Source organism: Dryas octopetala, chromosome 9 (assembly GCF_963921425.1).
Source record: "Dryas octopetala chromosome 9, drDryOcto1.1, whole genome shotgun sequence".
Classification (NCBI taxonomy): domain Eukaryota; kingdom Viridiplantae; phylum Streptophyta; class Magnoliopsida; order Rosales; family Rosaceae; genus Dryas; species Dryas octopetala.
The window spans coordinates 376,386-390,498 of NC_141374.1; the positions used below are offsets into that span (position 1 = coordinate 376,386).

General features: G+C 36.1%; 1 protein-coding gene across 1 annotated transcript; it reads left to right on the forward strand.

Annotated features, from left to right (window-relative positions):
- The first annotated feature begins 215 nt into the window (after positions 1-215).
- BUBR1 (BUB1-related (BUB1: budding uninhibited by benzymidazol 1)) lies at positions 216-3,584 on the forward strand. The gene is made up of 12 exons (XM_086227948.1): positions 216-346; positions 572-796; positions 900-959; positions 1,140-1,284; positions 1,404-1,561; positions 1,644-1,725; positions 1,816-1,882; positions 1,950-2,004; positions 2,697-2,856; positions 2,961-3,040; positions 3,275-3,352; positions 3,447-3,584. The coding sequence occupies exons 2-12, from the start codon at positions 585-587 to the stop codon at positions 3,508-3,510; spliced, it is 1,161 nt and encodes a 386-aa protein (XP_086084074.1). The 5' UTR covers positions 216-346; positions 572-584; the 3' UTR covers positions 3,511-3,584.
- Positions 3,585-14,113: the final 10,529 nt, after the last annotated feature.

Below are 14,113 nucleotides of genomic sequence, written 5' to 3' on the forward strand. Positions count from 1 at the left end.
AGTAATATCAAATTGAATCTCCAAAAATAGATGTATTTTTAATTAGCTCAACAAAAGAGCCGTCGAACCACGTCTAGGAGCGGGAGAGTACTAATTTGAATTTAAAGTTGAAAAAAAAAAATAATAGTAAACTTCTTCAGACCTCGTCCACCAGCACACCGCCCCTCTCAAGGCTCATCCCTCGCAGGCTATCATCTCATTATTTTCATCCGCCATCAGAAATTTCTATCAAAACTCGATCTTTTCAAGTTGTCATTCCTTCCTGACTGGCCGATAATTCACTCTTCTCCCTCTCAGATCTTTCACTCTCGAGTTTCCGTTGGATTGGCTTGTTTCCGGTCTGCAGGTAAGCTTCAAATTTCACGAGAACAACTTTCTATTTTCTGTGATTTTTGAATTTTATGAACACCAAACATGAAAATATTACTGAAATCTTGTAATTATGTGCAACTACTTGTGATTTGGTGGCTGGGAGATAAGCAATGGTAGTTTTAATTTTTTCTGGATTTTATTCTCGTTATAAATTAATCTTTTTTTTCTTGGAATTCTTGGTGCCCAAATTGGGATACAGTGCGGGAGTGAGTATGGCGGATAGTGGAGTTGAGATAGAGAAAGTGGAGAGGTTGGACCCAGAGACGGAGTTTTTGGCATCGAAGCGAGAGACAGGGAACGAGTGGGAGCTGTTTAAGGAGAATGTACGGCCCTTGAAGAGAGGCCGCAAAGTTGCCATCTTGAACGACGCTCTCAAATCTCACACCGACAATCAACTCAAGAAGTCCCTCTTTGACCAACGAAGGTCTTCTTCTTCTTCTTCAAAGGATCAACTTCATCTTCCTTCACTTCCTCGCTTTTCTATATAAAGGCCTTTATCTTGATTTTTATTCCTTTTTAATCATTAGGCGGTTGATTCAAGCCATTGACGAGTATCAAGGAGATGATCCTCTCCACCCATGGCTTGAGTGAGTACTCACTACTACTCTCTACTTTTTCCCATTTCAATCATTTCATTTGCATCTTTTCCATTTCGCAAATGGGGTGTTATAACTTGTTGCACAGAAAACAAAAATGTAGGTTTTTTGTTATTATTTGTGACTTGGTATGTTGTCCTTCAATTTTCTATCTTTGTCTCTCTCTGAAAGGTGCATCAAGTGGGTTCAGGAAGCATTTCCCCCTGGTGGGGATAGCTCGGGATTGGTTGTGATATACGAACAATGTGTGCGCACATTTTGGCATTCAGACCGCTACAAGGATGATCTCCGCTATCTCAAAGTCTGGTTGGAATATGTGGGTTCTTTTCCTTTCTCATGTTCAAATTTGACATTACTTTCTTTCTAGTTCTAGCCTTCTAGGTGCCAGTTTCAGACCCTTAATTGATAATGTTGAGAATGAAATTCATTCTGCAGGCTGAAAATTGTGCGGATGCTCAAGTCATTTACAGTTTTCTCGATGCAAATGAAATTGGCAAGACACATTCTGAGTTCTACATATCACATGCTTTGCTCATGGAATCCAAGAACAAAATGAAAGCTGCCAATGAAATATTTAATCTTGGGATATCTAGGTTACCTTTTGTTGAATTTGATGTCTCGTTTTTTGGTGTTTCGTACACATTGTAGAACTGCATTAATTATTCCATTTTACAGGAATGCTCAGCCCATAGAAAAATTGAAGGATGCATTTAGGAAATTTCTTGCTCGCTCAATGAGAATGCCAAAAGCTTCAGAGGTATGAAAACCCATTTACTGTTTTTGCAGGACATATTTTAGTATTGGTTTTGTACAAGCCATTTACTCTTCAATCTTTTTGAACTTTTAGGAGGATTCAATGGAGAATCACTTGCCTACCCGGAGCTTTGGAACTCTCCTTTCTAGGGGAGAAAATCGTAAGTTCTATTGCTATTTTCTGGATTAGTATATTCCTGCATTATTTAATTCCAAGAGATGTTGCAGGAATGCAGACCATGGAGAGCTCTGATCTGTTGAGGAAGAATTTGAAGCGAGACAGGTGAGCGTATGGAGTTTCATATACTTTATTTTCTCTAGGTTAGTTGGATTATTCTAAGTAAAAATATTTGTCCTGAATTGTACTGAACCTCAGAAACTTGTTAACGTATCACCTAAAACCCAATAAGTTGTATGTCCATTATCAGTTCAATTATGCCAGTTTTGATAATTTGTCGTTGCACAAGAAATTTGATTCCAAAAGGTGTTGAATGAGATTTTGTTATTGTTTTCTCTTTAGTTTCTTTTTCTTGAAAATAGAAATTGATAGTAATATACCTAGAAGCTGAGCATTCTTTGTTTAGTTTCTGTAAATGCAGTGAAAGTGACTTCAAACACATCTTGATTCCATTAGTCATTATATTCTTGTAATAAAGGTCTTTCTAAAATAATGAGGCAGATCAGTTAAGTAGTTTAACTTTTCTGGTGACTGAAATTTCCACTGTCATAACTTATATTGTGATTTTTTTTCACTGGACTTATAAACTTCCTTTTGTTTAGTTCGTTCCATTAGTCAGATCCTTCATTTCTCTTTCTTATTCTTTTTTTTTTTTTTTTTGTCATTCTTCTTCCATTCACTTAATATGATGCTTGATCAATATGCACATACTTTGTTTTGCCTGTGGGCATGCTGTTTATATTTATGAGCTGTTAGAAAACTGGTGCATGAGATCATAAGTTTTCCTGGCATTTTAGGGTTGGCGTCCCAGCTCCGATTAGCATTTACAAAGATTCAAATTCTGTTGATATTGGCTCGCATCACCATCCAGACCAGAATTCTTGGCGCACCCTTGGACCTAGAACAGAGAGAAATAAAGAAAATAATGCAATCCCTACCAAGTGGACAACATACAAGGTTTTCTACCCTCTTCTGCTTCAATATATAATTGATGGAAAATTTGATACTTTGATATGCTCACAGCGAGTTATCAAACTGTAACTAAGGTTTAATTCTTTCAGATTCCTCAGAGACCTGGGTCTAGAACTGGCGGAGCAGGTGCTAGTAGTATTGAGGTTTTTGTCGATGAAGAATGTGAAGAGTGAGTAATATGACAGTTAATTTAGTTTAATCAGTATTTTTTTTTTTTTAAATGTTAACCCATCTTGGTAACTTATTCTGAAAACGTGATCCCATATGACAAACTGTTGTAACAATCTAGAGCAGCTTTTGTGATGTTTTCAGAAGTTTGTTAAAATAATGGCAGGGTTTCTGTTGCAAAACAATTCTTTCCATCGCATTATTATTTATTTGCTTGTTACAATTTTCTTTCCAGGACACATGGAATGAATGTTGAGGGTGCCAAGTCTTCAACCTTGCAGCTTAGACAGGGGGATGAGCGTGACCTCAAAAAGTAAGCATTAGTTTTTCTGAGAATTTTGGTTTAGAATCTAATATGCTGTTTGTTTCAATTGGTAATAAGCATTTCCAAATGTTGTTTTGTGCAGGGAAACGGAGTTGTTGAGGGAGGATCCATTACGCAATTTCCCTCCAAACAGCCTTCCTAGATGATAAATGCATTAATTCTATGATTGTTGCAGTGCTGTGTGATTTCTTGGTGGGTCAACTTTTTGTCTCCAAAGCCTTATCCATGTTTATGCATTTCAAGTTTCAAGTTGGATGTGTTAACTTTCAACTTAACTTGTTTAAAGGTTGAGAAATTCTGGGGCAAGCAGACTCATGGCCTGTGATCTTGTGATCTTGATAAGATCCTAACCCTGGTTCTCCTGCTTACTCAAGCTCATGTCAAGACATTTCATCAGCCCATTCTCCAGTAGACCAACACACTGTTGTGATTGTTTTGCTGATTGTGTAGGAATATTCCTCAGCTTCTAGAAGTGCTTTGTAATCCTTCGGGAAAAATATGCTTGCTGATACAATTAAATTTGGGTGAATTCCACCAGAATTAACTGATGTATGTTTGTGATATTCTATGGATATGCAAAGAGCAATCTATAATCTGATGTTTAGAAATTAGAATTTCTCCTTTCAGTTGGTCAACTTTCACCTGAATACGCATTTACAAATAAAGTCTCACTTCATTATTAGTTTGTATTAGAGGAGAAGCCCCTTTGGTTCCGCAATAAAACATAATTTTAGTTTAATGGGCTTGTGTTCTAATGAGATAATTAATTAAGAAGCTCCATTAACTTGTGGTTATGTTCAGTGTTACAGTTTGGTTTTCTTTTCCTTCTTTCTTCCATTTGTTATTATTATTATTTTTAGTTTATTTTATAATTAGTGTCTTGTGACTCTGGCTTGACTATGCTGTGATTTAGAATCAACCCAATTGAAGTGGAGGGAAAATTAGGTTAAAAAATAAGAAATCTGTAATAGGGGTGTTTGATCTTTGCCTCTGTTCCTTTAAATATCACCGGGGTAGCAATCATGAATCAAGAACTTCTGGAGAGAGCATGAATGACATTTAATAGAGGTATAACCCGGGATGTGAGTGTGAGTGTTCTTGTAGATAAATTAATTTCTGAGTTTTAGAGATTTGGAAAAAAAACGAGGAAGGGATGAAGCTAGAGAGCAATATCATGGTCTACAGAGTATGGGTTTCAACATGTGATTTGCTACCCACCCATTCAAGGTGGGGGGTGTCCTACTAACTCAAGGGCTTAGGGGTGCCATACGTGGCTTAACCTTCATCGTAGAATTAATCACTTTAATGCTCTGATTAGTTACAAGTCCATGCTATAAGGCTTGGCAAGATAAGAGCAATAAGGAAAGCGAAGATAGTGAAGGAATCTCAATGGAAAATGTAAATGAAGAGAGGGTGTGGATTTTTTTTCGGCCTAAAAAAAAATGATTTTTTTTTTTTATTTTTTATCACAAATGGTCCATCAACTTTCACCCAAATATCAATTTAGTCTTTAAAGTGTATTTTCCCTCAATATGGTTCTCTATTTTTACTACCGCATATCCATGTTGTCCTTTCATTGTATTTCGTTCAAATTTTCATAAAAAATTGTTATGTGCAATGCACGTAATCCTTTTTCCATGGGCAAAATAGTCTTCACACGTTCTATAACCATTCAAAAATATCTTACAAATTTTTTGTCACTCTTTAATTCCAAGTTTACCTTTAAAAAATACTAAACAAATTAAAGATAAAATAATTAAAAAAAAATCATCTCCAACTCTAGTTTTAACACATTCTCTCTCAATGTGTTAAGACATTATCATCCCTGAAAAAAGGTTTCGTGCAGCACACATGATCATTTTATACAGAAATTCAAATAGAATTGAACAAAAGAGCAACATTGATGTGTAGTGGTAAATATGAAGGATTACATTGAGTGAATATATATTTTAAAGACCAAATTGATATTTTGATAAAAAGTTGAGGAACCATTTGTGATAAAAAGTCAAAAAAATGCTGTTATTCTCACCCTTTATTCATCTCACCCACCTTATTTTTCCACTTCTTATTTAATTTTATAAAATATGAATATACTCTTTTCATCCACCAATATTCCTCCACCAATATTCCCAAGTAGGATTACTATTTGGTAGCGCATAAAAACGTTTAGTGGCAACAAAACATGGAGAAAAACTTTGATGGGAACAACCCCAGCCAACTCACTTCGCTGAGTGGCACTAACATCCATTCAAAATTTGCCATTTGTTCCATTTTATTTTCAATTTTCAATTTATTTTCTCTCTAAAATTTACTTTTAGATAAAATTAAAAAAAATTAATTAACAAATGGCAAATTTTGAATAGATGGTAGTGCCACTCAGCAAGGTGAGTTAGCAGGGGTTGTTCCCACCGAAGTTTTTCTCCTCCAGTGACAACTTGCCTATAGCTTATTATTATTTTTTATTCTTTTTCTAAATAATTATTTGCTATTTTTCAATTATAAGTATGTTTTTTTAAGTACTTGTTGGGTAACTCAGTTGGAATGACACTAGATTTACTTACAATGCATCCAAGTTTGATCCCCCTCTAAATAAAAAATAAATGTATGCCTTCTTAAGTAATTTTTCCAAAGTAAAATTAGATTTAAATTTTGAACAAATGACAATAATGGTCCTCGAACTTTACCTTTATTATCACTTTGGTTCACAAACTTGTTTTTTGAATTCTATAGTCTGTAAAATTTCACCTGTGTATCACTTAAGTCTATTCCATCAATTATAGTCACGTAGGTAAAAATGGTAACTCATCCCTTCTTTTTTCCCAACGTGATATACATGACTAAAATTGACAAAAAAATATAGATAAAATTGACGGAATGGACTAAAGTGATATACGGGTGAAAATTCGTGAACTATAAAATTCAAAAAACAAGTTTGTGGACCAAAGTGATACTTGGTTCTCTTTGGGTTGTTTATTCCCAAATAATTGGGAATTATTCCTTCCACTTTTGTTGCTCATGGGTTGGTAGAACTTAGTTTCATTTTGCTTCAATTGTTACCATTATCCAAGCCGGTGGCCCAATATTAATGGCGTTTTTCATAAATTACAATATTCTTAGTGCAGGGGGTTGTACGTGAGTTCCATTGAAATGTCTTAGTACAGGGGGTTGTGCGTGAATCCATTAACAACACATGGATTAGCTGATTTGGGGGTTGTGGCAAGAAGACATACATAACCATTGTTGGTTTGATTGCCGAAGGCGTGAACGGCCCATTACTCAGGTCAGTTGTGAACTCATATTTTTGTGTATATTTTTTGTGGTTTCATGGGTTGCTCAGCTTCAAACATTGAAATCTTTGTGGTTCTATTTTTTTTATTTGGGGTTTAGCACTTTAGTGTGTTTTGAGATTCGTTAAGATAGTAAATTAATGTTTTGATTGTCGTGGTTGGTGTTAGTGATCATTGATTAGAGTTTGCTGCAATCATGATTTTGCAATGGTATTTTAGAGATTTGAGTTATTATGTTCTAGGAGTCAAGCATGAGAATTCTTAATAAATTGATAAATTGATTAGTTTCACTCATACCAACAAAAACTGTTGTATATATACAATTAACAAACTCTCTTCATTTGGTGCTGTATTGTGTAACCACTGAGGCAATGTACTTTTTGTTTATATTGTCTTGATGTACCCAGTGGGAATTTAGTGTATATGGTTTTCAATAGCCAGCTGTACCTCAATTAAATGTTTTGGTTTTTAATAACTTTTTACTTGCTGGAAGGCTGAGTTTGAGCTCTATAAGTCATATTGATAAAAATGCCCAATGTTATTGTTGATTTTAGCTTGAGTCATAAAATAAAAAATTCCTATATTGTTCCTGCTATCCTTTGTTTAATTTTGTATTAATATGCCTTATTTCCAAGTGACTTGCAATTTGACTTATTGCAGTAATCGTGCAGGCTAAGACTGCGTTTCTGTACTATAGCAACCAGGGTTATTGCTTGATTGAAGGCTCATCCAGTGTATCACTTAGTTGGAGCAATTATGAATAAGGGTTGGGTAAAGCTTGATCGCAAGAGCCTTGAGTATCAGACTCACCTCACGCAGTTCCTAGATACCTGTTTCTGAAACCATTCTGTTGATAATAGAGTACAATGTCCTTGTCGATTATGCTACAATAGATTTTGGAGGTTTAGAGATGAAATTCATGACCATCTTATAGTTGAAAGTATGGATCCTAGGTACATGGAATTGCAATGGATCAATCACGAAGAGCCTTTAACGAATCCAAGCATTCCCTATAATGAAACTGACATTGGTGTTATGAAGCACGACACTGAGTTATTTAACATGCACTATATGATTGGTGATCTATTTTCTTCATCAAGCAGTACTGAGCCAGTAGAAGGCAACTGTACAACCCCACCAAATGCCCCTAGATGTAGTTCGGAAGCCCAAAAGTTCTACAAATTTTTGGAGGATGCGGATGCCCCACTTTATCCCGGTTGTGACCGCATCAAAAGGCTTGAGTTCATTTTTTCTCTTTATCATATAAAATGTTTGCACGGTTGGTCTGACAAGTTTGTTTCTGACCTTCTAACCTTGCTCAAGAGATCCTTTCCTATAGGAAAGACGCTCTCTCCATGTTTTATCATGCATACTAGGAAACTGATTGGTGAGCTTGGCTTGTCATACGAAAAGATTGACGCTTGTCGACATGATGACTGTATGCATTTTTGGAAGGATCACAATAGTGATGTCTCATGCAAGATATGTGGAGAAGACCAGTACACCAGCTAGGGAAGTGGAAGTGGTCACAAGGTTGTCGCTAAGGTTTTGAGGTACTTTACACTTGCTCCACGACTTCAACAATTGTATATGTCAAGGCATACTACTGAGTATATGACTTGGTACGCTTCAAACTGTGTGAAATATGGTATCATAAGGCATCTGGCTGACTCTTCTTCTTGGAAGGAATTGGACAATCATTTTTCTCACTTTGTAAATGACCCACGAAATGTCAGAATCGGTCTAGCAAGCGATGAGTTTAATCCGTTTGGGCACATGAGTAGCCAACACAGCACTTGGCCTGTAGTTATTTCAATCTATAATTTGCCCTCTAGATATGCATGAAGCAGCCATACTTGTTCCTTTCTCTGCTGATTCCGGGTACTAAAGCCCCGGGAAATGACATTAACATTTACTTGGAACCCCTTGTGGAAGAGTTATGTTTCTTGTGGACTGAGGGCATTCGTACTTACAATATTGCAAAAACCAGTCATTCACCATGCGGGCAGCATTGCTTTGGACAATAAATGATTTTCCGGCAATTGCCAATTTGTCCGACTGGAGCACGAAAGGAAAATTGGCTTGTCCACAGTGTAACCATTTCATGGAATCCCAATACTTGAAGCGGGGTCACAAGCACTGTTATTTGGGCCACCAGAGGTTCCTTCTAATTCACCACCGGTTTCGAAGAGAGATGAGTGCTTTCAATGAGATGGTTGAGAAACGGCTTGCCCTTATCTCCTTAACTGGGACTGCCGGTTTGCAACAGCTAAGCACTCTATCGTTCAAATTTGGCAAGCGTCAGTTCAACCCACTTGCTACGCAATGCAGTAGTTCAGGTGAATTGATAAACTACACTGGTCCATGGAAGAAGCAAAGTGTATTTTTTACTTTACCGTACTGGGAGTTCAATCTCCTTTGTCATAACCTGGACGTCATGCATATTGAGAAAAATGAATGCGACAATTTGGTGGGTACACTCCTGGGAATTGAAGCCAAAAACAAAGATGACATCAATGCAAAGGTTGATTTGGAGTTGCTAAATTGGAAGCCGCTAGACCCATCAGACGTGTAAGTAAAATTTACTGACCGCCTGCAGCATTCACCTTGAGCAACATGGAGAAGGTACAGTTTTGCAAACTGTTAAAAAGTGTGAAACTCCCAGATGGGTATTCATCAAACCTTGCTCGATGTATCAACGTCAAGGAGAAAAAAATCCAGGGTTTGAAGATTCACGACTTTCACGTGCTTCTACAACATTTAGTTCCGTTAGCTATAAGGAGGTTGCTCTCGAAGCCTATCACTTCCATTTTCCTTGAGTTATGTAATTTCTTCAAGACTATTTGTAACAAAACATCCACTTCGAAGGCATTCCTGGATCTGACCCCCCGTATAGCTCTAACATTGTGTCAAATAGAGCGTATCTTTCCCCCTGCATTTTTCGATGTTATGATTTATCTGTCAATACATCTTGCCACCGAAGCCTCTATTGGGGGACCAGTTCAGTACAGATGGATGTATCCAATTGAGAGGTACAAAACAAACATAAAACTATATTTTTTGTGTTTATATTATTATGCTAACACTTTGTGTTGTTGGTACCTTCCACTGAAATGACTTCAGATTAATAACTATCAAATTTATTGATCAATCACTAGGTACCTACACACTCTCAAGTCTTATGTGAGAAACAAAAGTCGGCCAGAAGGCAGCATAGCTGAGGGATACATCATTGAGGAGTGCTTGTCCTTCTGTTCAATGTATTTGGAAGGAGTTGACACTCGCCGCAATCGTGTTGGCAGAAATAGCTACGAAGGTGAGAATGTCACTCGGCTAGGTTATGCTATTTTCCAGGGGCAAGGCAATCCCAAAGATAGTGACACCAAATTCTTATTAGACAACAAGTTGAGGGAATGTGCGCATCGCAATGTTCTTTTTAATTGTGCAGAAGTTCAAGACTTTGTCAGATATGAACTCAGTAACCATTTGTAATCCGTTTCCAGTCATAATACAAATGCTCTATTGAACTGTCTTCATGTTACTAAACTATTTTGATACACATTATGTTCTTATTTCTAAGTTTTCTTTTTAGTCAACATCAGGCTGCAATACGTTCTTCGTGGAGTAGGTAAACAACTTTTTTGGAATTAAGCTGACACCCAAGCAGATAATACACTAACCAACACCTTTAAGAACCATGTAAGTCGGTATTCTCTCTAGAATACTTTTATTATTTTAAAAAATTTAGTCTTCATCATGTAGTTATTGCCAACTACATTCTTCTTAAGCTTCTGTAGCAGTGTTCCATTATACAACTCTAATTCCTACAATCCAATGAATAATATAATCTATTAGTTCAATCAAACTATAACAAAAATTAAAACTCCTAGGAATTCTCTTGTACAATATCCATGCTATTTCATAATGCTTTACCAAACATAATGTATATCTAAGAATTATCTTTAATTCATGTAAACCTTCTATCTAGTACTACTTTTTTAAAAAAATTGTCCAAACCTTATTGCAACAGTAAAAAAATGAAACAAAACTCATTAACTAAATTAACATAAGACCTTTTCATGCTCACAAAAGAAGAAAGGCAAGTGGTCAATAATTGTTGCAACCACTTAAAAGACATTTTATAACTGTTTCTCTTCTTTAACTTGTAAGTTGCAGATTAATCCATACAACACCACAAATTATATGGATCACAAGACAATACAAATAGGTCCAAAATTAATATAAATGTGTCCAATAAAGAAAATGATTCACAATATAATAAATCAATAAATATTGCCATGCATTCATCATAGTCCCAAATAGCATGAGGTTATCAAGCTAAAGGAAACATAGCTCACCAAATCTGCAAATAGCAAATATTTGTTATGTGTACGAAATGTCCCAACTAATATGCATGATGCCAACTAAAAGTTATCAAGATATTATTATACATAAAGTATAAGTCACATAAATAAATTAGGAAAGAACTATAATTGGGTCAAAGCACTTACATTAGCAATGTAATAGATAATAAAGTTAATTCCAATGATATATCAAGATTGTTTGATCAACCTACGTTGCTTTAAACAGTAAATGAGATATATAAATAATTTATAGCATTAGATTTCAAGTAAAATTATCATCAATGGGTGCTCATCACACTTCAAGTTAAATATTAGGCTAGCTATTGTACCAAACAATCATCTACGCAAATCAAAAAGTAATAGATAAATCCACTTACAATATAATTTGGATTCCTTTTTATGCAAGTCGAATTTTACAACTACTCCAGTAAGCTATTGATGATAATGGTTGTAATTTTACAACTACTCTATTATGTCATAAAAATCCAATTTTGGTGTAGTGATTGGTACTAGCCTTAATCTATATCTCATAGAGAACTGTTTTGGCATCTAGATTGACAACCAATTGAAGTCTGGAGTTTAGGTGGACCCTGACTTAGTGGCACTGTCATACGGCCCAAGTAACTTGGCTACTTGGTACAAAAGTTATCTCTCAAATGGATTCTGATTCAGAATCAAGGATGTTGACATTAAGAAGAAGAACTAGAATAGTGGAGTGTTTGTTATAGCTGACACCAATAGTTATGCTAGCAAACGAGACATGAACCCCAAGATCGATCTTGTAGGATACTACGGTGTTTTGACAGACATTATAGAATTACAATATGATGAGAATAATGTGTTATTCTATTCGACTGCGAATGGGTTGACACGGTCGCTAGTGTAAAAAAAGACGAGTTTGGTTTTAAATTAGTGTCTTTCAAGAGATTGCTCTGGTCGAATGACACCTTGGTCCTTTCGAAACATGCTATGCAAGTCTTCTACGTCGACGACCCTATAGATAAAGGGTGGAAAGCTGCAATAAACACCCAACCCGTGATTTATACGACATGTCAACTATGAGTGCTGGGGATGTTTGTGGTGCACAAGTTTTTGACAATCTTGGCACCGACAACAATTAACGTGTTGCAGCCTACACACGATATTAATGGCACGACAATATATCGTCCCTTCACGCCCCCGCACTCTTGAGTCAGGTAAGCCTATTCAAACTTGCTTTAGGTGAAGTGCTGAATTTTTTCTTAATTGTTGTTATTGTCCATTCATTTGTTTCCCATGACATGTTATGAATCCTTTAATTGTTTTCAAGTGTTTCGATTGGTGCTATAGCATGTTGTTTATGAAGCACATATTAATAGAAGCCATGAGTGCACTGTGGAAGGTCTATGAATGATGTTCAGAAAATATATATTAGCCTTGTGTCATATAAATAATTTGAGAAGTAGCTAATTTTTGGTATGCTGCTTAGTGTTTTAATTTGAAGGGTGTTAGAAGGGGGTTTAATCATGATTGTTATCATGTAAGATGTTTCTCCTATTATCTTCAAAATGCTATGGTTGTTGTGCTATGCATATGGTTGAGGAATGGCTAGTTCATCATCATTGAAAACCTCTACAAAAAATGGAGAACTTATTAGATGTGAGGAGCGAGTTACTAGTAGATGCAGTAGGCGACATATGGCATGACTTCCCTAACAGGAAAGGGATTAGTCAGGTCCCTTAACTAGGGCGCGCTTCGTAGGGTGTTGGCAAACAGCTAAGACCACGACTACATTGAGTTTTGCAGACAGTGCGAGATGATCAAGTCTGACTGAAATAAATTATTTGAGCCAGACTTTATGAAGTTTGTGATATTTTACGAAAATCTTTTGGAACAACATGGGGAATACCACAATTTCACTAGAATGGATGTGGTACGTGAACTGGGAGAAAGAGATGGATCCAGTGATCCTGCCTGATGGGAGACGAGTTTGAGGTGCTTTTAAGGTCACTCGCTTGTTGGCAGTAGGTGAGTATGTTTTGTTAGCTGATGTTATGAACTTAGTGGTATGACAATTAGGGATGTTATGAACCTGGTGGTATGACAATAGGTGAGAATGAATGTAGTATTTTTATCAAAGTTGGTGGAGAACTTAGTAGTATGACAATTAGGGATGTTATGAACTTAGTGGTATGACATTGGGTGAGAATGAATGTAGTATTTTTATCAAAGTTGGTGGAGTTTGCAGAAAGTGAACTTTTGAAAATGTATGCAGTCAGACTAAGATGTATCAGTTAAGCTTGTGTAATCAGTTTCAATGCTTTAAAGTAGTCTAATTATAATTGAGCCATATATTAATGCATTTTGTAGGTTTGTTTGGCAAGCATTTGCCATTAATAGGACAATAATTAAATAGGGTGGCATAATACATGAACTCCATCAATAAACCCAAAAACCTTATGAGTTATGTAAGGTTAACTAATACAGTCACCTTTATAAAATATGAAGTTAAGCCAAAGATATATATGTTAACATTTTATGGACGAAACCTTAAAGTGTATATTCAATTACAATATATATTTAAGTATATGTAGATCTTATTTTAAAGAAAATTATATAAAGAGTGATATATATGTACATGACAAGTGGGGAAACCCCTTTTACACTCATAGTCATAGATGGTTGAAAAGCAAACGTAATAGTTTTCCTACTCCCCCAAAAAAGTGGGGATCTATAAAGTACAAAATAAATACACCTATTCTAACTATGTGATTGGGTATCATCTGTGTTAGAAATGATATTGCATGTGGTAAACCATCCAATTGAGCAGTAAACGTGATAGCCAATTTTGGTTGAACTGTTGTTTGAAATATTCATTTATATGTTTTAATAAGGTAAGTGTGGATAGACAGGAAGAGCTGGATAGGCGCATGGCAGAGTATGAAGGGATCCCAGCAAACCCATTTATCACTTCTATTGTCTGCAACAGGATATTTGGAGAAGTAGTAGGACCTGAAACTGGTGGACGAGTAAGAGCGATGGGCTTGGGGTAGCACCCGCAAATATACCTGGCTTGGTAGTTCAGCGACGTGGGGTTGGGGCAGAGCTTCAAGAACTGA

Excerpts from the sequence above, each read along its gene's own strand:
- BUBR1 (XM_086227948.1), top strand. The coding sequence starts at position 585 with ATGGCGGATAGTGGAGTTGAGATAGAGAAAGTGGAGAGGTTGGACCCA. Across the intron at positions 1,562-1,643 it reads TTTAATCTTGGGATATCTAG|GAATGCTCAGCCCATAGAAA; the intron begins GTTACCTTTTGT and ends TCCATTTTACAG. Across the intron at positions 2,005-2,696 it reads AAGAATTTGAAGCGAGACAG|GGTTGGCGTCCCAGCTCCGA; the intron begins GTGAGCGTATGG and ends CTGGCATTTTAG.